The 21,455-nt window shown below is 45.7% G+C and overlaps 3 protein-coding genes across 4 annotated transcripts; 2 read left to right on the top strand and 1 right to left on the bottom strand.

Annotated features, from left to right (window-relative positions):
• The first annotated feature begins 5,020 nt into the window (after nt 1–5,020).
• On the top strand, nt 5,021–7,358 carry LOC123164643 (uncharacterized protein slr1417). 2 transcript variants are annotated; one of them, XM_044582187.1, is made up of 3 exons: nt 5,021–5,309; nt 6,485–6,709; nt 6,944–7,358. In XM_044582187.1, exons 1-3 carry the CDS (start codon nt 5,138–5,140, stop codon nt 7,117–7,119), a joined length of 573 nt encoding a protein of 190 aa, XP_044438122.1. In that variant the 5' UTR covers nt 5,021–5,137; the 3' UTR covers nt 7,120–7,358. The 2 variants fall into 2 exon arrangements, with proteins under 2 accessions (XP_044438122.1, XP_044438123.1); XM_044582188.1 differs by having other exon boundaries at nt 5,041–5,309; nt 6,488–6,709.
• Nucleotides 7,359–8,264: 906 nt separating this feature from the next.
• Nucleotides 8,265–12,886, top strand: LOC123164642 (uncharacterized). The gene is made up of 9 exons (XM_044582185.1): nt 8,265–8,589; nt 8,693–8,780; nt 9,013–9,123; nt 9,362–9,444; nt 10,753–10,867; nt 11,227–11,318; nt 11,779–11,844; nt 11,934–12,027; nt 12,451–12,886. Exons 1-9 carry the CDS (start codon nt 8,330–8,332, stop codon nt 12,565–12,567), a joined length of 1,026 nt encoding a protein of 341 aa, XP_044438120.1. The 5' UTR covers nt 8,265–8,329; the 3' UTR covers nt 12,568–12,886.
• Nucleotides 12,887–12,906: 20 nt separating this feature from the next.
• LOC123164641 (probable WRKY transcription factor 61) lies at nt 12,907–17,603 on the bottom strand. Its single transcript, XM_044582184.1, has 5 exons — nt 17,376–17,603; nt 16,878–16,952; nt 15,896–16,474; nt 15,684–15,797; nt 12,907–14,039 (listed from the first exon to the last, which is right to left on the bottom strand). The coding sequence occupies exons 1-5, from the start codon at nt 17,430–17,432 to the stop codon at nt 13,047–13,049; spliced, it is 1,818 nt and encodes a 605-aa protein (XP_044438119.1). The 5' UTR covers nt 17,433–17,603; the 3' UTR covers nt 12,907–13,046.
• Between the last annotated feature and the right edge of the window lie 3,852 nt (nt 17,604–21,455).

Here is a 21,455-nt window from a genome sequence, read left to right as displayed (position 1 = left end):
TTCAAACAAGTCCGAACAAAAAAAAAAGTCTCTCACATTAACATTTTTTTCGCAAAAATAACGGGTATTTATGTGATTATGTATAAAGCAAGGGGTTTTTTTGCAAAAAATATGTCACGTCGGCACCTGACAGACGGGCCCCAACAGTCAGGTACACTGTCAATGCGTATAAATCAGCCTTTTAGCCTTTTTTGCAAAAACCTGGACCAATGTTGGTACTGACACGTAAAAATTAGCAATCGTGGTACCAATCTGCATGTGATGTCTCAATTGTGGTACTTCTGTGCAATTAACTCGAGGAAAGGTGAAGAAATAGAGAAAGGGAAGGAAGAGCAGGGAGGAAGGGCGCGGTCCTGCGTGCTCGTGGCGAGGGCGCCATGGACCGAGAGAAGGGAGCTTGAGCTCCTGGTTGCTGCTGGAGGACGACGGGGTCCTGGTCGGTGGCTTCGGTTGCCGGTGGGAGAAGTGGCTCGGGGTCGTGGACGAGCTCCTGGCTCGAGGCGGGGCAGGATGGGGGTGTAGGTGGAGATCGAGGGGAGTTTCTGGTTGGATCGATGGAATCCGATGGGGATTGGTCGGTGTTGGAATCAAGGGGAGACCAGGTGGCGGCGGGATGGATCCCGAGAGAGAGAAGGTAGGTAGGTGGCGGTGGGCAGGAGGATGGATGGGACATCTTCCCTAGAAACTAGGGTTGCTCAGTGTTTATAGCAAATCAGATAAGTTTGGGGTGGTTAGGTCCCTCCGATCGTAACCGGATGGTCCGAGATAAAAATGTTAGGGAAGTCCGAACAAAAAGGCGAAGATATTTTACGGATGTTCGGGGATGATCCGGACCCATCGGTTACGACAACCCGGTTCAAGTTTGGGGAAGTTTCGGACGCGCACGCGAGGGGTCTGTGCACTGTGCAGAGAGATTATGCGGCCAGACAAGAGGGACTCAAAAAACCTAGATGGTCTCGGAACGGTCAACGAAGGCAAGGGGGGGGGGGCACGGCAACTACGTGTTGGAAATATGCCCTAGAGGCAATAATAAAATGGTTATTATTATATTTCCTTGTTCATGATAATTGTCTATTGTTCATGCTATAATTGTGTTATCCGGAAATCGTAATACATGTGTGAACACATAGACCATAACGTGTCCCTAGTGAGCCTCTAGTTGACTAGCTCGTTGATCAATAGATGGTTACGGTTTCCTGACCATGGACATTGGATGTCATTGATAACGGGATCACATCATTAAGAGAATGATGTGATGGACAAGACCCAAATCCTAAGCATAGCACTAGATCGTGTAGTTCATTTGCTAAAGCTTTTCTAATGTCAAGTATCATTTCCTTAGACCATGAGATCGTGCAACTCCCGAACACCGTAGGAATGCTTTGGTTGTACCAAACGTCACAACGTAACTTAGTCTCATGCATTACGGAACGAGTAAAGTGACTTTCCGGTAACGAGATTGAACGAGGTATTGGGATACCGACGATCGAATCTCGGGCAAGTAACGTACCGATTGATAAAGGGAATTGTATACGGGATTGCTTGAATCCTCGACATCGTGGTTCATCTGATGAGATCATCGTGGAACATGTGGGAGCCAACATGGGTATCCAAATCCCGCTGTTGGTTATTGGCTAGAGAGGTGTCTCGGTCATGTCTGCATAATTCCCGAACCCGTAGGGTCTACACACTTAAGGTTCGATGACGCTAGGGTTATAAGGAAGGTTTGTATGTGATTAACGAATGTTGTTCGGAGTCCCGGATGAGACCCCGGACGTCACGAGGAGTTCCGTAATGGTCCGGAGGTAAAGATTTATATATGGGAAGTCACCATACGGTCACCGGAAGTGTTCGGGGGTATGCCGGTATTGTGCCGGAACCACCGAAGGGGTTCCGGGGGTCCACCTGCCCCGGAGGGCCTTATGGGCTGTAGGTGGAAGGGAACCAGCCCTAAGTGGGCTGGGCGCCAAACCCCCCTAGGGCCCATGCGCCTAGGGTTTGGGGGGAACCCTAAAGGGGGGCGCCCCCCTTGCTTGGGGGGCAAGCCACCTTCCCCTGGCCGCCGCCCCTCCCACCAGATGGGATCTAAGGGGGCCGGCCCCCTCTCCCTTGCCCCTATATATAGTGAAGGGGTGGGAGGGCAGCCACACCTTTCCCAAGGCGCAGCCCCTCCCCTCCCCAACACCTCTCCTCCTCCGCGTGTGCTTGGCGAAGCCCTGCCGGAGAAACTGTCACTCCACCACCACCACGCCGTCGTGCTACCGTTGGAGCCTTCTTCCTCAACCTCTCCCTCCTCCTTGCTGGATCAAGGCGTGGGAGACGTCACCGCTCCGTACATGTGTTGAACGCGGAGGTGCCGTCCGTTCGGCGCTTGGATCATCGGTGATTTGGATCATGACGAGTACGACTCCATCAACCCCGTTCTCTTGAACGCTTCCGCTCGCGATCTACAAGGGTATGTAGATGCACTCCTCCCCTCTCGTTGCTAGTAAACTCCATAGATTGATCTTGGTGATGCGTAGAAAATTTTGAATTATTGCTACGTTCTCCAACACTATGAACGAATGCAAGCTTTATAAAAACATGCAGATGCAATGCGCATGATGCGATGATGAAATGCAACAAACAATAAAACACACGACAACAATGAAATATCTGAAAGGCATCTGGAGCGTCGGTCTTGGGTCGTCACAACTATATTCGAGATGTTGTTGCTGAAGGTGATTTGAAGGTATGAAAGATAAGTACTCATGATGACAAAGCCAGTTCCTACCAATAAGTTTGAGTTTTGCTCAGGCTTAGTTGGTATCTCTCACTATTCCTATGGACTTTGACGCACAATCTGTTTATGCTGATTTGGCTGGAGTTATTCACTTTCTTCGACTACTCCAGGGAATTCGGCTCAAGGCGGAGATTATTAAATTATGATCCAAATTCTAGTACCGTGTTGGACTAGACGTAGGACACACGGTGTGGGCGTTTGCATTGGTACCGACGCGTACGAGTATAACTCATTTACTTGTCCTCCAAGGACTCTCATGTACTGCCCTCATATATACCCCATGTAGTCGCACCTAAAGACGGCATGTCATCTCGTGCTTGTCACTACTAGGAAAAGGGCTATAGCTGATATGGACATTAATGGCACACCATGTATGTGGTGCGCCACTGCTATATAGCAGTGGCGCACCAGATACAGGTGCGCCATTATTGACATATTACTAATGGCGCACTATCCCATGGTGCGCCACTACTAACAAATTTTTTTATTTTGTTTTTTCAAAACTACTAATGGCGCACCACACACCAGGTGCGCCGTTAGTAACACTGGTGCTAAATGCACCCCCGGACCGCCTTTTCAGTTTAAAAAAAATAAAAGAAAATGATGGAAATGTAAAAAAAATAAAAGAAAATAAGTTTCTCATGTGATATGTGGTCTAGTTGTTGAGAAATTTACAAATATGAATTTCGACTTTATTTGCAAAATCTCTCTGGAATTTAGTAAAATGTGCATAACTTTTGCATACGAACTCGGATTAAAAAGTTTTTTATATGAAAAATCATCTACTCGAAAAGTTACATACGAATTGAATGAAAGATACAGGGCCTTTAAGATCTAGAGGGGGAAAATGAAAAAAAATTCAAACTTACTAGTGGCGCACCATTTGCTAGGTGCGCCACTAGTAACAGAAAAAAATTGGTTTAAAAAAAATTTGGATTTTTTTTTCAAAATATGATACGTAATATGACCGGGAAGTTTGAAATATTTTTTCAAAATTTCATCACACTCATGAACATGAACAAAGTCCTAGACATCAACAAGGTTTAATAGGATTGATATGATAGATATATCAACAAGTGCCTGTGGGTGACCTTCCGGGAAGTTTGACCACGAAGTGCGATTTGACTTGAGATTAAGCATATTGACCTGAGATTAAGCCACAGTGACCCGAGATTAAGAAAAAACGAAAAAAACAATTCTAAAAAAATGTGGTTTAATTTTTTTTAGTAATGGCGCACTTCTAAGGCGCACCAGATAGGGGCCTAGCTTATGACCAACTCAAATATTATACATTTGTGACTTACTGAATGCTAAGTGGGACGACCTTATTTTCAAGTGATGCAATATTTTGTGCCAATTACAAAAGATAAAATGCCTAACATGTTGCTAAATGGATTTCCTTTTGAGTTTAAACCCACATTATCGTCAGTGGCGGTGGCGGCACCCCTAGGATGGAGCGCGAGATAACATGAAGGAAAGGTCTCTCAGTTCTATTCATGGAGCTAGCAGCGCTTTAGTTCTAGATAAGACTCCTAGTCTAGTATTCCCTTCGTTCGGAATTACTCGTCCAAGAAATGAATGTATCTAGATGTATTTTAGCTGTAGATACATCCATTTTTATCTATTTTTGTGACAAGTAATTCCAAACGGAGGGAGTAGGTTGTTGTCCGAACACGTTATGTTCTTGTGTTGGCGTTCACTTTGATGTTTGTTGTGATTTGTGGTTCTTTCAGCTTCGTGCGTGTTTGGTCTTCTTCAGGAGTGCAATGATAAAGCAATAATTTGACAAACATGTATTGCAAGGGATATGTCTTTAATTGTGTGTCTAACGGTCTTAGGTTCTCGTCTCTTCAGTGGACGGCTCATGCGGCTACTCAAGTACTAGCTTTTTGTGCCGGCTTTCTCCCGCAGATTCAACGGATCTTGGTGTAATTTTCAGTTTTATCCAATTTTTTTTTATTGTTGTTCAAGTTTTCTTAAGTTGTTTTGATCTATTATCCTCCCTCCGATTCATATTACTTGTCTTAGGTTTGTAACGCTAAGGATCGCAGGGAGTACCGTTATTTTGGGGGTCTTTAACCATTTTTTATTATAATCTATAAAGTCAAATAGTTGTTACAAAAATAGTAAATCAACTCAAATTCTCTTTAATAAAGAAGTTAGTAAATAAAAGTCCATCTCGAAAACAATACATAATTGTGGACCGCAGACAGCCCGGAGCCCACAAGCCACCAAAGTCGGGGCGGCCCGCGAGCCACAGGATCTTTCCTCGCTCCCTCCCTCTCTTTCTCTCGGCCGCGTCGTCGTCGCTGCTTTCCCCCACCCTCTCTCCCCAGCCCCACCCAATTTCCAATCATGGCGCTCGCATCCGGCACCACGGCCCCCCCGCTCCTCGGCCGCCTCCCGGGCACGGCGCGCCCCCACCTCGCCGTCTCCCCTTCGCCCTCCGCCCCTGTCTCCTCGGTCCGCTTCGCCGCCCGCGCCGGAGGCTCCCGCGCCGTCTCCCTCCGCGCCTCCGCGCCTCCAGGTCCGTGGTCAAACCAGATGTTAGATGTTCTCCTCCACGCATATTTTTAAATTGAAAATACGTTGGAGCGTTTTAGCTTGGAACGATTCGGATCGAATCCCCTTGCCAGACTTCTTCTGTTGCGAGAACCGGTAAAATGAAGCCGGATTGATGCGTAGCTGCCTGCCGTGAGAAATATGCAGCGATGGCCATAGGGGCTGATCTTGATGTAGCTGTAGCGCACATCGCTATCTTGATTCAGGCAGCCGGAAATTGTTGATGGGAGATTGCTGAGTGCGTAGTTGATGGCGTTGCCTTGCCTGTATTGCCTAAGTTAGTTGCCTTCTAGTAACTTGTGTGGCAAAGTGGTTGTCCCCACTAGGCTTATAATCAGAGCGACCCCATCCTAATTGTAGATCTTCCGTCCACGACCCCTATTAAACAATTTAGACAACATGGGTCGATCGGACACATGCTCCTAGGAAATCCTACTTCTGGTTGCAGTATCAGCCTGTCAGGTGGGAAAGCAGTTACTCCCTCCGTTCCAAATTACTCGTCGTGGTTTTAGTTCAAATTTTGAACTAAAACCACGACGAGTAATTTGAACTAAAACCACGACGAGTAATTTGGAACGGAGGGAGTACGTGTGTGGCATGTTTCTGTTTTCTTCTCTGTGGTATTCTGGAGTTTGTTTGTACCAGATAAAACTTATAGATAATAATGTAATTATTATACATCAGTTTGATCATTATAAGCCATATCTGATATGCCGTATGCATATATCTAGCTATCTGTATCTGTCGTTAGTAGATAAGTAGTTCGGTACTTAGGCCTTGTTTGCACGATTCCTATCCATCCAAGGGGATTAAGCAAAGATGTTGTCGTTATAAGTTTTTTCCCTTGTAAACTTGTATATTTTTAGAAATGTGTCACAACTGGTGAACACGATTATCTCGGCATAGATTGAAGTTGGCTTCAATAACCCGGTCCTTCCAGTCATCCTACATCACTCATAGTTCATCTGTCTTGCATGAGCAAGGATTCAGTTGAGGAAACACCGAAGATTTGATGGCTACTAGATAGTCAGATATATCCTACAATTTTCGGGATGTTAAATGCTTTATGCAAATGCTGCAGAATTTCAGACAGGTTTTGTTCAGCATCAACTTAGTAAAATCATTTACCATACTTTGCAGCAGCTGCGACCGCAACGCCTGGTAGCATTGCACCAGCTATCTCATTGACAGAGAAGGCCTTGAAGCATCTGAATAGAATGAGGTCCGAAAAGAATGAAGATCTCTGTTTGAGGATTGGAGTTAAACAAGGTGGATGCTCTGGCATGTCTTACACCATGGAGTTTGAGAGCCGAGGAAGCGCCAACCCCGACGATTCAGTCATCGAGTATGAGGGTTTCACAATAGGTAACTGCTTTGCCTTGACTGTATATACGTTTGAGAGGACATTGATTTGCATTTCTGCTCGAGATTAGAGTAACAGTTTTGCGGTTCAAATAAATCCTTGAAGGCTTGAAAAAATAGTCCACAGGCTGTTGATCACAAGTACATGTGACAACCCATTCTGCCTAATCAGGCCAAACCACCTGGTCTACGGTCTACTGGAACTCTAATGAGACAGTATATTTTGTGTGCCTGCAGTCTGCGACCCAAAGAGCCTTCTCTTCATGTTTGGAATGGAGCTGGACTACAGCGACGCCCTCATTGGGGGCGGCTTCAACTTCCAGAACCCAAACGCGACGAAGACGTGCGGGTGCGGTAAGTCGTTTGCGACCAGCAAGGAAATGCAGAGCACAGCAACTGCCTGCAACAACTGAACTAGAAATATAGTGCCAGGGTGTGATATTACCATGCATCTTTGGTTGCTCTGCATCCGAAAATGGTCGGATGGACAATACCACAGGTTCACAGATATACTCAGAATGAATGGCTACGATTTGTAATACAGTTCAGTTCAGTGTGTATCAAGGTTCCAGTGGGGCTTGTACTAAGTTGTAACTGCTCAGTAGAATTTTAACGATAATCACGAAGATAGCTATACCTCTTTCTCTGCTGATTATAAGCTAGATGAGTGCACGCTACGCTGCTCAGTTTGTGAAGTGCTTATTTTGTAATCTGATGTTGAAAATCAGCCGCAAAAGTAGTAAAAAAAGGGATCAAACAAACACCAAAATACACAAAAGGTCGATTCAACAAATAGGATTATGATAATGCATTTGATATTCTCCAGTGGAGGCCTGTAAGTTGATTTTGGTAGGTGGAGCCGGAGGCGGAAATGACATGGCCGGCTGTGTCATCGTTGGTAAGGGCGACTCGAGAAACGAGTCGGAGATGGGGATGCCGCTGCTGATCATGGAGTCATTGGCAAAGCCGAGGCGGAGGTTGAGCGGTGTGGGTACTTGTGAAGTTGTGATGGAGGGGGTTGGGGTCACCAGTACCGGCACCGTAGAGGTTGGGGGAGGTGTTTAGAGTGATGGCTAGGGCAGTGCCGGCTCAGATACGGCGGGATGGCGGTTTAGCTGGAGGTGGGGAGCTCGGGTCGACAGAGGTCGAAGGGCAATAGCGGGCATGCAAGAATTAACCGAAACGCAAATTGATTGACAAATGGGTGGCCCCTTGTGATTTATCCGGCGTAATGCCAAGCACGGTTTAAAGTCTAACGGTCTTGGTAAATCTCAATGTAGTGAGACTTGGTTATGTCTCCGTCGATGCTATATCTGAGAGATCGTTCATTGAGATTCCTGCAAAAAAGATTTTTTTTTTATTTTTATGATGTGTTATGTCACTTGATTGAGACTTGGTTAAGTCGACTGAGACCTATCCACACCCCTGAGGCCCCAGGGTCTAAACCATACACCAACACTTTTACGCAACTAAATCATTCCAAACAATCTGGACCGTTGAGTTCTCCATCGGACGGTGATCCCGTCTCCGAACCAAACCCACCGTTATCCAAGCAGCACGGAGGAGCAGCCAGTCACGGCTCGGCCACGTACTGCTTCTCGCCTACGCCGCACGAAGCAATCAATGGCGACCTCGCCGGCGCTGCTCTCGCGGCAGTACGCGCGCCCCTCCCCTCCTCTCCCCCGCCAGCTCCTCGCGCCTTCGCCCGTCGCCGCAGCCTCCTCCGCAGCGCGGCGGCTGCGCGTCCGCCGCGGGCCTGCCCCAGCTAAAGCCAAGTTCGGCAAGTTCGACGCCGCGGACGCTCCCACGGAGGCCGCGCCGGCTGCACCGGCGACATCGGAGGCCGACGGCGCGGCGGGGCAGGCGGTGCTGGAGGATGACAGGTGAGGCACGCTTCCGACTCCGGGAAACGCCGCCGCGTTGCTTTGGGTTGTGGCGCGTCTGACTGACCGCGTGCGTTGTTTCTCGCTGTCTCTGTGGCTTCAGTTGCCTGCCGCCGGATCTGGAGGGCGCGATATGGCAGTCGGGGAAGGCCAGCGCCGATTTCGTCAACTCCGGCGGCATGCGAGGAATCGTACGTTTCCAATTGCCCATATATCCACTGATCTGACAGTTTGGTTCAGCCTTAACCTGCTGTGAAATTTCTGCATTTTTTACTTGTAACGCCATGGAACGGAACAGTCTCAAACTCTCAATGTTCAAGTTCCATCCACAATTATATTCTCGTGTCGGTCATGCAGTTTTGCGATCTCGCATCGCGTTCTCACCGTTGATGATCTGTTCTTGTGTTATCATCATTGCTGTAGGCAGAGCTGCTGATCCCTCAGCTGGAGTTCCTCAACCAGGAAGGAGCGCAGGCCGAGGTCTGGGCGCTGTCGAGAATACTCCTCGACACGCTCGCGGAGGAGACTGGCCAGGTTTGGATGCAAGGTCATTTAGCGATGAATAAATGCAGCTTTTGCTCTGTCTGATCCATCTGCAGTTGCATGGCCGATTTCATCACCCACACAGATTTTTAAATGCCCAGTTCTCTCCCTCTTTGATCTCTATCTGAGATGCCCCTGATTTGAAGGCCCCCATCAATTGTGAATCTTGTCGTTTAAGTACCTTGAATATCTGTTCTTCATATTCAACTTGCTGTCTGATCTACCACAGGTAGTTAAGGCCGTCTTCCCTGACGCTGGGGTGGCTGCCCTTCTCAAGCATCAGTGGAAAGACGCAAAGTTCAAGTGTGCTAGGTATTGCCTCACTTCCAGTAGCCCACCCACACAGTGGTGGATGGATTCCTTACTCAAATTTTGTGCGCATGTTATATGTGATGGTCCATTTTTTCTATTCATGTTACATGCTATTGCTAGAAGTATTTATAGCGAAGCGCATTAATTTTGTTGCTAAGATCTTTTCAGTAAATTGAGTAAATAGCATAAAACTACTACTTTACAGGCTAGGGTTCCAAAAACCTACCGGTTTTTAGTTTTTCGCTGATAACTACCAAGTAAGGGGTTGGCTGTTTCAAAAAACCCTAAAAACAGAATGCTTTAAAATTAATTGTGATTATGACAGTTGGGACCCGCACGTAAGAGAACCGTTTGTTTGACTGGTACCTTACATGTAGGGCCGATATATCAGTATATCTGTAAGTTTAAAAAAGCAATCAGGTCCCTGTAACTTTTTAAAAAAAGCAATCAGGTCCTTGACTATTTTCTGAAAAAAGCAATCGGGCCCTTTGCGTGATCTCTGGGAACGGCGCCGGCACCTCGCCGGCGGCCAGGTCGCCGGCCAAGCGAAAGGAGGTGGCGCGGCCGTCACATTCCTCGTTCTTGCCATGGCGCGCGGCTTACGACGGCCCAAGCACCGGACATGGCGCGGCTAGCGGCGCCCTTGCTCCTGGCCATGGTGCGCGGCTCGCGACGGACCGAGCCCTGGCCATGCCACGGCCCGTGCCCCTGCGATGCGGCTGCCCTCCAGGCGGCGTTTGTTCCTGCAGTCGAGCTTGTCTGGCGCGCGACGGATGGTGGAGGTGGCCGCCGGTGGGTGGTGTTTGTCGGGAGGAGGAGAGGAAGAAGAAAGAGACAGGAGGAGAGAAGAGAAGATAAGAGGAAGAAGAGGCAACTTACACGTGGGTCCCACATGTAAGTTAACGGTCAGAGCAAACGGTCAAACAAACGGATTGTTTAGGAGTGGGCCCGACTTGTCATAAAACGGTTTAAATCGCTAGCAACGAGTGTTTAGGGTTTTTTGAAACAGCCAACCCCTGACTTGGTAGTTATCAGCGAAAAATTGAAAACCGGTAGTTTTTTGGAACCCTAGCCTGTAAAGTAGTAGTTTTATGCTATTTACTCCAGTAAATTCTCTCCAAATGATTTGTGGCGTGGATATCATATTTTACTTGACTGGTTCACAGGATAGGACAAGATGTGGACCAATTTGAGTTTCTTTAGAGAAGTAGATGTTATTAGTTGCTTCTATCATGAAGGCGTAAAAGATGATTGCCATGACATTTCTTGTGAATCTAAAATCTGTCTATTCTCTTATCTTGATTGCAGTCTTAGCGACCGAAAGCCAGTTGATACTGATGACGGAGTTGTTGTTATGATTATCCCTGACCACCAGATGCTTGAATCTGTTGAACGCATCGCATCTCAACTCGCTGATGATCCCGTATGTAACTAATGCCTGATCAAAATTTCAATTTCAGCAGATACATGTGCATTAGTTTATACTTTATAGTAAGGAAAATGAATTCCATCTTTTGTGTCCCAAGCAAAGTTGGTAGGATAGGATCAGCATGTGTATTTACAGGTCATTTTGGCATGCATGTATATTTGTAGGATCTATATTCATTTGCACATCAGCTTAGCATACCCATCGCATGCCATTTTTCATTTTCCCAGGCACATCCATCTATGTTCACATCCTGTATAATTTTTTTAACAGTCTGTACATCACTATTATCATTTGTATATATGTTCCACTCAATATGGTATCTTGAAATAACTTCCAGTTTTAATCCACTGAAGATAAGACCTCTTGTCATGTGGAACCCACGTCTTGTTAGTGGAGATGTTGGAGTGGGATATAATGTTCGGAATCTACGCAGAAATTTCTTAAGGTAAGTGAACGGAAACATCTGTACATTGTTGCCTCTATATATGTGCTATTGGTATTTTCCGAGATATAAACAGTTGTTGATTGTGGATATCAGAGTATGGATGTGGCTTGAGAAGTATCAGACTATGGACTGAGAAACATCTTCTCTACCACTATATGTAACTGTTTCTAGTTGCCTCAACATAAATAAGTACCAAGTTATAGAAACAGATCTCGTCAAAGAGTTATGAATAGTGAATTAGTGATGCATCTTCATGAAACCATACTGAAATGCTCTGAAGTATGGTCCACTATATACTATACCTATAAATGATGGTCATCTGTACAAATTTCATTTTATTAAAATATTTATGGTAATCCATTAAGCAGTTTAACGGTAGTATTAGTGCATATCTCCTTCCCTCTTTTGTCCACTGTATTTCCCTGTTGTCTTTTTCTAACATCCATCACCCATTTTGCAGTACTTTTACCACTGTTTACTCGATGAGGCCGTTGCCTACCGGTGCAATCTTCAGATGCTATCCTGAGTGCGTCGATATTTGTTGCCTTTTTCTTACAATCCAATTAAATGTTCAGTAAAGTAATAGGCTGAAGATATCTGTTATTCATGTTTCAGAAAGTGGAAAGTGTTTTATGATGATCCAAAAAGACCCAATCGGTATTTGCTCGCCAGAGAATCTTCAAGTCGTCCTGATGCAACAGATATTGAGGTTAGACACTGTATAGCTGATTTTATCTTCATGATTAGTTTTTTCTCCATCGCCATGCTGCGTTTGTGTGCCTGTTAGTACTACTTGGTAAGTTGAATCAGTACTGTCGAAAAAACGAGTCTGCTATTGGACCGTGTATAGACTATAGAAGCTGCAAGCACCCAAGAGGAAACTGATTTCTCGAATTCTAGGTATCATTGTGACATTGTGCGACCGACCGCACACACATTAAGCTGTCAAACAACTGACACTCTATACAAGACAGAGAACAAGAAGTCACCCTGGGCCTACTAGCTAGAGGATCAGCCATTATTTTTGATAGTACAAGTTAGACAACCTCGTTCTGGAAAACCCATTTCATCAAGTGCTAGTGCTGTCCATAATTTACATCTTCACGATTAGTGACACCATTCTAATCTGCAGATAATATTTGGCGGCGGCGGCGCCAGTGAGCAACCTGAAGAGGAGCCTTCAATGATGACCAATGTCATGGCCGCGTTTAGCTCCGTGAGCCGGTTTATGAGGGTCATCTCCAAGTGAAAATCCCAGGCAGTTCTCTCCACATTTGAAGCCATCGTAAGCACCTCCAAAGAGGATTTGGTTCAGGCGCACGGCGGATATGGCGGTGCTTGGGCAACTTCATGCGTGGGCAGGGGCTACACGCTACTGCTGTTCAGGAATCAGAGAAGTTCAGAACAATGGTTTGCACGCACTTGGTCGTTAGCGAAGGTTACAACCGTGTCTGCATAATGTACACGCATCATATGGCCGTGCAATTTGTAGTTATGTAACTGGATCAAAGCTATTGTACATAGTCTCATATTCTTTTCTGAAAGTAATGGAGATCTGAATTAAGTTATTTTTAGCAATCGACACATTTTCAGCAATTATGGGCGTATTTAGGGTGAGAATGATGAATCAATCGACACATTTTCAGTAATTATGCTACAGTCAGTATATATGTACACCAAATGATCAAATTAATCCAGAAACACAACTCAGAACCTTCAGCTAACTAATTAATTAATGTGCTCCCTGCTTTTCACAGGTGAGGTGGAAGCGGTAGCACTAGTGGAGCCCCAGAGTGCCAGCGACGGCTGCAAGAACGACATCTTGCCGTTCGGGGAACCGCTCTGTGCCACCCCCGTCGACGACGACCGTGCCAGCAACGCCGACGAGCCCGCCGCACTCGACGGGCCCAGCCCGAGGTGCTCCCCCCACTCGAGCCCCTTGCGGCCTCCTGCAGCCGGCTTGCCGACGTACGACGTGATGGCGGCCGCGAGCGCCGTGTGGAAGCCCGGGTCCGTCGTGATCGCCTTGGCGATCGTGTCGGTGAGCACGATAGGCGCCGCCGTGCCCGTGACGCCGCCGCTCAACTGAGCCGCCCTCTGCTGCACCTGCGCCGGCTGGTAGAGCGACGCCAGCGAGGCTTGCTGCCTTCCATTGATGCCGCTCAGCGCGGCCTCGAACGAGCTCTTGCCGGCGCCGTTGTAGGGCGCGCCGGACGGGGATCCGTAGGTCAGGTACGATCCAACGCCGGCTGGCCACGCGGTGGCGCCGGGCAGGCTGCTCGCGCCGGAGCCGGAGAAGGAGAAGCTCGTGGAAGGGTACCTGTGGCCGTGAGGGCTGGTGAAGCTGGAGGAGAACCTGTTGCTGTTGCTGAGGGAGAAGGCCTGCTGCGAGGCGGCCTGCGAGGTGAGGTCTAGGGTGATGGTGGGGTACGACGGGGTGGCGCTGATGGACGCGCCGGCGCCGGCCGGGAGGAAGAACGGCCGGCCGCCCAGCTGGCTGGAGGAGGCGTCCGTGGCCGTCGCCGGGAGGCCGAACCTGAGGCCGTGAAGGCTGGAGGCGGCGGAGGGGAAGCCGAGCGAGGTGGAGGAGCCTGACATGAGCATGGACGCGGCGGCGGAGGTGGTGGAGGCCATGGCGGTGGCGGAGGCGGAGAGCGGGTGGCTGTGCGCGCCCTCGTAGGTGGTGATCAGGATCGACATGTCCTCCGCACATCTCTGCACCTGGGGAACATAATGTACGTGCATGGTCAGTTGGTCACCATTGTGAGGAAAGATGCTTTGTGTAGTGTGTGTGCGCGCGCGCGCATGCCATTGAAGAAAGATGAGCGTGAGTTTTAGAGCATCTTTGATTAGTCAAGAATGTTACTCCCTCTATAAACTAATATAAAAGCATTTAGAATACTATGCTCTTATATTTATTTACAGGGGGAGTATTTGAAACTTGATTAGTTCAAGTGCAAATCCCCCGCTACTGCCATTAAAGAGAAGATTGTCTTTTCCCTCAAAAAATAAAGAGAAGATTGTCTTTTTTTTGTAAACCGAGCGAACATATGTACACACGCATTTACACATGTTCTTGTGCAACCGGTGTACCAATTAGGAATCCTGAAAATAATTTAGTACACATACGCAATATACGTCTATCAAAAATTTCAATTAAAAATTCGACTCTCAACAAGAAAAAAAGAGAAAAGTTACTTAATTACTCAAACGAGGGATATGAATATTGCGCGTTAACGTTTCCACATTTGAATTTTGTATATTTATTTCTAAATGTAAAGGTATATTTCATGCACCAAAAAACACTGAAGGTATATTTAAAATTTTGTTATCAGTTAGAGGTATATGCTATGTTTATGAACATAGCTGTTTTCAGATTTCAAAAAAAAAAAACATTGAGCATGGATCATTAGTCATTTTTGGAAAGACATGTAATGCTTCCAGTCGGTTTTGTATAAGTTAAAAGAATAATGAGTGTTTCCCCTAAAAAAGAATAAGAAGTGTTTTTAGGAGAAGTTTCTATTTCGAGTTCTTTTTAGGATCTTTCTATTTTTGAGTGGACTTGGATCAAGTGGGCAGACAGCACACATGTGGCGACGCTGGCCCAACCCAAAGCCCATCATAGTCTCCAGCATTTCTAAACCCCCATCGGCCATGTGGGATCAGTTTGTTTAATTCGATGCGATCAACCTAAACCCAAACAACACCGTTGACGTTGCCGGCCGCCGATCGAGAAGCAGCGCGCCCATCGCCGAGGAGGGAACCTCATCGCCGCCAGAGAGAGCCAGACGGCGACGCCGTTACCAAGGCAGGAGAGGCGCCCACCTCCCGGCGCGGCTCCGGCCCTCGCGATCAGGTCAGGTTCCGATCTCCGAGTCCGACCCCCCGTGCTCACCAGTTTTGATCCGCTGGTTCCCTCCCTGGTGGCGCCAGTGCTCATGCGCTTGATTTATGAAGTTTTGACGCCGGATCTGGGATCGTGCGCATGGTGGCTTAATTTGGTTGGTCACAGGTGCCACTTGATACTCCCTTCGTACCACAATATAAGATGTTTTTGTAAGCTATGTTTACTTATTATTGAATCTCTTGTAGAAATTGTATAATGCACCAACCTCTCGCAGGTATAAGCTTGACTTTTCTTGATAATCATTTTGTTTTGACATTCGACTCATATTTTGCTTATCAAAGTAACGATCAAGTAGTGTGTGCAAATAGAAGGAGTGCTAAGTAAGTCGCATTGCGATGTTCCGAAGCAACACATGTATAGTTCTTCGTCATGCTTGGTTGCGGAACACACCTTGCCACAGATTCTTTGGTACCATGTGTTTGGGTTGTTTTGCGATGTATGAAAGTGAATATACATACCTGTTTTCTGACAGGGCACCCTGTTGCAACGGTGCAGCGGTAGTAGGCGCGCGGGCACGGGTTCCCCTTGGATATCTTCTGCCCGTACTTCCTCCACTGGCACCCATCGTTCATCTGAACACCACCAAACCACAAATCACATATATATGGGTATCCCAATCATTTAATTTTCTATTCACTTGTGTACGTTGTTTACGTATATGTACATATACCGTTGCTGTGTCACACCGTGCCCTCACCGACACCCTGGCCTTCTTGGCCAGTGGCTGCTGGGCCACCTCCTCCTCGGCCTCCGTGCCACCACCGGTGCTCCTCGGGTTCTTCGTTGCTTTGCTCGATGTTGTTGTCGTCTCTGTGGCGGCGTCCTCCTCGGAGCTGCCTCCAGGGCTCAACGTCAGCACATCCGGCTGCGCCTTCATCTCAGTTTGACCAGCTGCACCAACAGCTTTGCAGCCCGATGAAAGTCCAAGAGAGACGCCCTTGCCGTCTGGATTATTACTGCCGGTCCTGATCTCTTCTCCCATGTTCTGCCTGCTCGTGCTAGCGCTCGCACTCGTTCCGAGGCGTAATGCGACGAATCTGGGGTCTTTGACGCCGTCGGCGGGTGATGTGTGCTCCAGTGAGAGCACGGCGAGGTTTTTCCCTCGTCCTTGCTGGTGGAGAACATCGAACTGCTTCTGAAGGGATCGATGGTCCTCCACCATCCGTGACAACATCGTCTTCAGCCTCTCGTTCTCTTTTCTCACTTCGCCCATCTCTGCCCTCGTGGAGGCAATCTTGTCTTCTTGAGCCTGAATCAATGAAAGCATCACAACAGCGAGACCTGTTATTAGTTACATACTCATTATTTGGTGAAGCAAATCACATATGATAATGGCTAGTTGGCTACTTGGCTTGCTGTGTATGTATTTGACTACTTGGAACTAACTAGTTTTGCAACTAGGAAGATGAACAATACTATAGGAAAATAAAAATAGCTAATAGATGTAGGTTCTTTTTTCGTGAATTAATCGAGGAATTTCAGGGTAACTAATTTTTTAAAGGCCAGCTATAGTTTTTACTGCCGCTTCTGAAATAAAAAAGAATAGAAGGGGGGATATGTAGTACCAGACTCGGCCTTATGGCTTATGTAACCAATTACGAATTTTTTTGCGGTTTATGTTTGTTGAACGTGTTTGATAATTAATTATGTACCTCTTTTTTTGCGCTTGACTGGTTTTGCAAGAACTTGAAAAAATTGCCATCTGAGGCCCGATGATCATCTCTCATCTGCAACGCCAACGTGAAAGTCTATATTAGTATAAGATGAGCAAACAATTTCGAAAAGATGAGCAAACAATTCATAAACACTGTGAATTTATTGGATGACAAGCTGTGGAAAAGATCCATTTCTTGGGCTTATCCACATGTTTAATTTGACTTTTCTACGAGCATTAGGATCTGTGGTCCCTAAAGATGATCACTTGATTGATTTTGACATCGATCAGAAAGACAAGTCCCTGACTTCCATTCATGGATCAAGAACCACATCCCAGAGAAGAGAGAAACTCAGCCAAGTCCTAACCATTAGTCCAAACCATACTTATCCAAATAAATGTACACTCATTCAAGAAAAGAAAAATCAAACTCTTTGGAGCATATAAAGGCACAAACACAAAATCAAGAGAGGTGATAAATTAAACAGTTCCGAACCTGATCTTTCAGCCGATCTTCATGGCCGCTAAGCTGCCTCTGGTCTCCCTTGATCATCTCGCTCTCCTTTCAGAGAAGACAAGCTATCTCTCCTCCTCCTCTTTGTAGTTTCTCTAGCCTTCCAACCCTTTCTTCTCTAGCCCTGCACCAGCTTTGCCATGGCCTTGTATATATAGAGAGAGGCTGCTAGCTAGACGCCTAGACCATGGCCTGGACCTTCTCTCCGTCTTCCCCTCTCCAGTTTGGACGAGCTAGATTTTTGTCTTAAACAAACGCCGTACGCCGGTGCTTACCTACGCTGATTAGGCAGTCAGCGTCATCAGAAATGTCAAACCACAGCCGCACTCTTTGGTGAAGACTCGCGGAGAGTCAGAAAAATACAGTACATATATCGGCAGAGGAGACTGAGACCATTTACGTGTGTGGAATAGGCTTCAACGTGGGCAACATGCTGCTGTAGTCTGGAGGCCAGTTATGACGCGCGGCCGTCCAGACTGTGTGTTACATACGTCGTCGAGCGCGTCCCCCTCCGGCGTTGATCGATGAAGCTTCCTGCGAGTCCTCGTCATCGGCGTCGCCTCGGCCCACTATTATAGAGCGGGACACTCTGTCGTCAAGCAAGGAATCGCTTTCAGACTAAATTTCAGTCCTGTAGGGCCGTTTGTCAGAGGAAGTTCAGTCATAATGACTCATGCATATATGTCTTTGATCCATGTAATGAGATTTGGTGAGAGGGAGGGCAAGACGGCCGGCCCCATGTGTCTCCTAGTCTAAGTCAGAATTTCCTTCCAGAAAGAAGTCCATTTAATTTGGCGGCGTACTTGTCAGTACTGTAGTTATGTAAGTACAGTATATGTCACAGGAAAATGTATTGGAGTCAGAATGATAAGAAAAATAATTTACTCACAAAAAGAAGTTTAAGAAAACTAATGATTATTGCTCGCTGGCTAGCGAGATCTATCATCAAGAACTGGGCTGGACCTGCAAAGGTTGGACTACGACTAGATATCTCCCTAGATCCAAGGTTTCCCCATACCACAGCCCACAGGGCATGCACGTTCAGTAGTGGACTACTTGCATGGAATTCTTTGGGGAATCAACATATCAACACAATAATCAAATGCAAAACCATTGACCTTAATCATGGCTAATCTCATCATGGGGGTTAACAAAAGCACAGTGCTGTGATCCAAGGTTAGCTGCACCGTTTGCCTAGAATACCGCGTGAAGTACTATATAGTTCAGCTTAATTTGGATGGTCTTTGAGGCCCTGGCTGCCTCTTCTGGTCATCCTATTGGTGCTCTCTCTTACCGGTACAGTTATCATGGATTTAGTGCGCCATTCTTTTAAGATCCCGATGCGTTGAAACCTTCATTATTAATTGCTTACTTGCCCCCGTATATATGCAACAGTTCATGGCTCTCGCCGTCCATTTGCAACAGAGCCGACGTTAAAATTCTCACTCATTGCATCTTGCATTACCCGGCTAGAGAAAGTGCATTGTTTTTTATTAATATAAGCTTAATCGACTTCCCTAATTTTTCATTTGGGAGCTGAAGTGCCATTCAAGCTTGGTGTTTGAAATTGTGCGCACGTACGGACCAGACTTTACACACTACTAGTTAGGTGGCTCAGAGATTGAAATTTGCGGCAATTCAAGGAGTAGGTGGTTCCTTGATTTTAAGAATTCATGGCTTCTGCCAAACAGTATGTGCGTGTGATGGGTCTTTTCAAGTTTGCTTCCTCTTCTATTTCTCCTAAAGAAAATTTTGGTGACTTCTATTTTCCTATGTAACAAGTGCATTCCAAATTCAATACAGTCGTTAGTTCGATCTTTTTGTTTACAATCATTATTATTTCATACTTATAGCCGGTTGATTATGTCTTGGTCTCTCATTTTTCTTATCGTCACATGTGCATATATACTTGTTTGACTTGGAAGAAGGGAAGATAACTTGCAAGTTGTTACAATGAGGCATACAAAATTGGCCCTGTGGTAGTATGCATTCATGCCTGTCAGCCTGTGTATGGATCAGAATTCAGAAGTCAACTCTCTTTCCTTATAAAGGAACCTCAACTCATAATATCTTGAGTTTAGAGGTGATCATGGTGATCAGCTGTGTGTACAATCAGCAACAATTTGACCTGTAGACCTAAAGTACCAATTGTACGGTTACCATGTTCAATTGAATGCAGATTCATCCTTCAAGTTGACCATATCACTTTGTTTCAGTTTTCTATGTATGTGACTGATCACCAAGTATCTAACTACCTACATATCTATCTATATATATTATATAGTATAGGGATAAGTATATTTTTCGTCCTCGAACTCTTCCGAGAGATTAGAAATCGTCCCTCAACTCAAAACCGGATAGTTTTTATCCATCAACTATCAAAACCAGATAGTTTTCGTCCCTCGTGCTGCTTCGGGCGGTTTTAGTACGCGGTGAACAGTAACTTGGTGAACAGTGAAAATAAAAAAATAGCAAAAAAATGTAAAAAATCTGAAATTTTATAGCATCGAAGATACTCTGGTGCGCAAGACCCGTGCAAAATTTCGTGGTGTTTCAACATTCGAGCAGCTCGTGGCAAACAAAAAAACTGTAAATATATACGGTGAACAGTAAATTCAAAAAATAGCAAACAAAATCAAAACAGTATGAATTTTTTTGGCATCAAAGAGGCTTGGGTGCGCAACATGCGTGCAAATTTTCGTGGTATTTGGGCATTGTACAAACTCGTGGCAAAACAAGAACAAAATTTGGCTCAAATTTATCTTTTTGGAAAAGTGCGCTATTTAGTTTTTTTGGCGAGAGCTCCTCGTATGTCATTTGATCATGAAATTTTGCACGCGTCTTATGTACCTGAGCATCTTTGATGCCAAAAAGTTTCATATTTTTTTTATTTTTTTGCTACTTTTTTGAATTTACTGTTCACCGATGTACATATTTACAGTTTTTTGTTTGTCACGAGCTGCTCGAATGTCGAAACACCACGAAATTTTGCACGGGTCTTGCGCACTAGAGTATCTTCGATGCTGTAAAATTTCATATTTTTTTTTGATATTTTTTTCAATTTTACTGCTCATTGTGTTACTATTCACTGCGTACTAAAACTGCCCGAAGCGGCCAGAGGGACGAAAACTATCCGGTTTGGAGTTGAGGGATGACTTCTAAACTCTCGGAAGAGTTCGAGGACGAAAAATATACTTATCCCTATAGTATATACCTGCAGTCTGCAGAGCCTAGACCTTATGTATGCAAATGAAACAAGGGATTATGTTGCTTCTGCAAGTGAATCCTAGTTTGTAGTTCTAAAGCAAGAATTGCATGCTACTTGACTAACTACTTGTGTATATTAACTTAAGAAATCATGATTCACGAGACACATGCATGGGAAAAGAAATCAGGGTAAGGTATTAGATACACAAAGTTAGAACGGCTGATAGCTTTTGTTCAGATGCAGCAATTATGTACATGGAATGTACATGGTCACAAATAGAAGTTAGCAACAATATGTGCACACAATAAGTCAAATTGTTTTGATGATAATCATACTGCAAAATAGCCGGTTACTCTCTGGCATGGTGACATGAATAGTAGTCATGATAATATCAGAAAGTGTACATATCATTCAATTACTTCATGGTGATCTTTCAGGAGCTAGCTAACCTATATCTAGCTTAGTTGATCTTGATAAAATATATTGCTTAGGTCACCAAGAGTTTGGCAAGTAGAACCCATAGGGTAGTTGGGTCCTCCATGGAGAACAGATCTCTCACACGAGCACATTGACATGACAGAAATAACGTGTCCTCGATTAATTAATTAAATCAGTAAGCACCAGCAATGAAGAGATGGAAGCTTCAAGTTGATGCCCAAGCTATGTCATGCTTATGTGACATAAACCAATATTTTTTATGCCAGCATCGAAGATTAGCTGTGCCCTTGTTGGCTTCACAACATGCATGCAAGTGTCCTAGCTAGTAGGATAAATCGAGATCAGAAAGCAACCCTTCTTCAGAGAATTAATGCAGAGATGACGGGTCAAATCTATGAACAATTAACTTGAGAATT

The sequence above is a fragment of the Triticum aestivum genome, chromosome 7D, assembly GCF_018294505.1.
Source record: "Triticum aestivum cultivar Chinese Spring chromosome 7D, IWGSC CS RefSeq v2.1, whole genome shotgun sequence".
Classification (NCBI taxonomy): domain Eukaryota; kingdom Viridiplantae; phylum Streptophyta; class Magnoliopsida; order Poales; family Poaceae; genus Triticum; species Triticum aestivum.
This window is presented reverse-complemented; position numbering and strand designations above follow the sequence as displayed.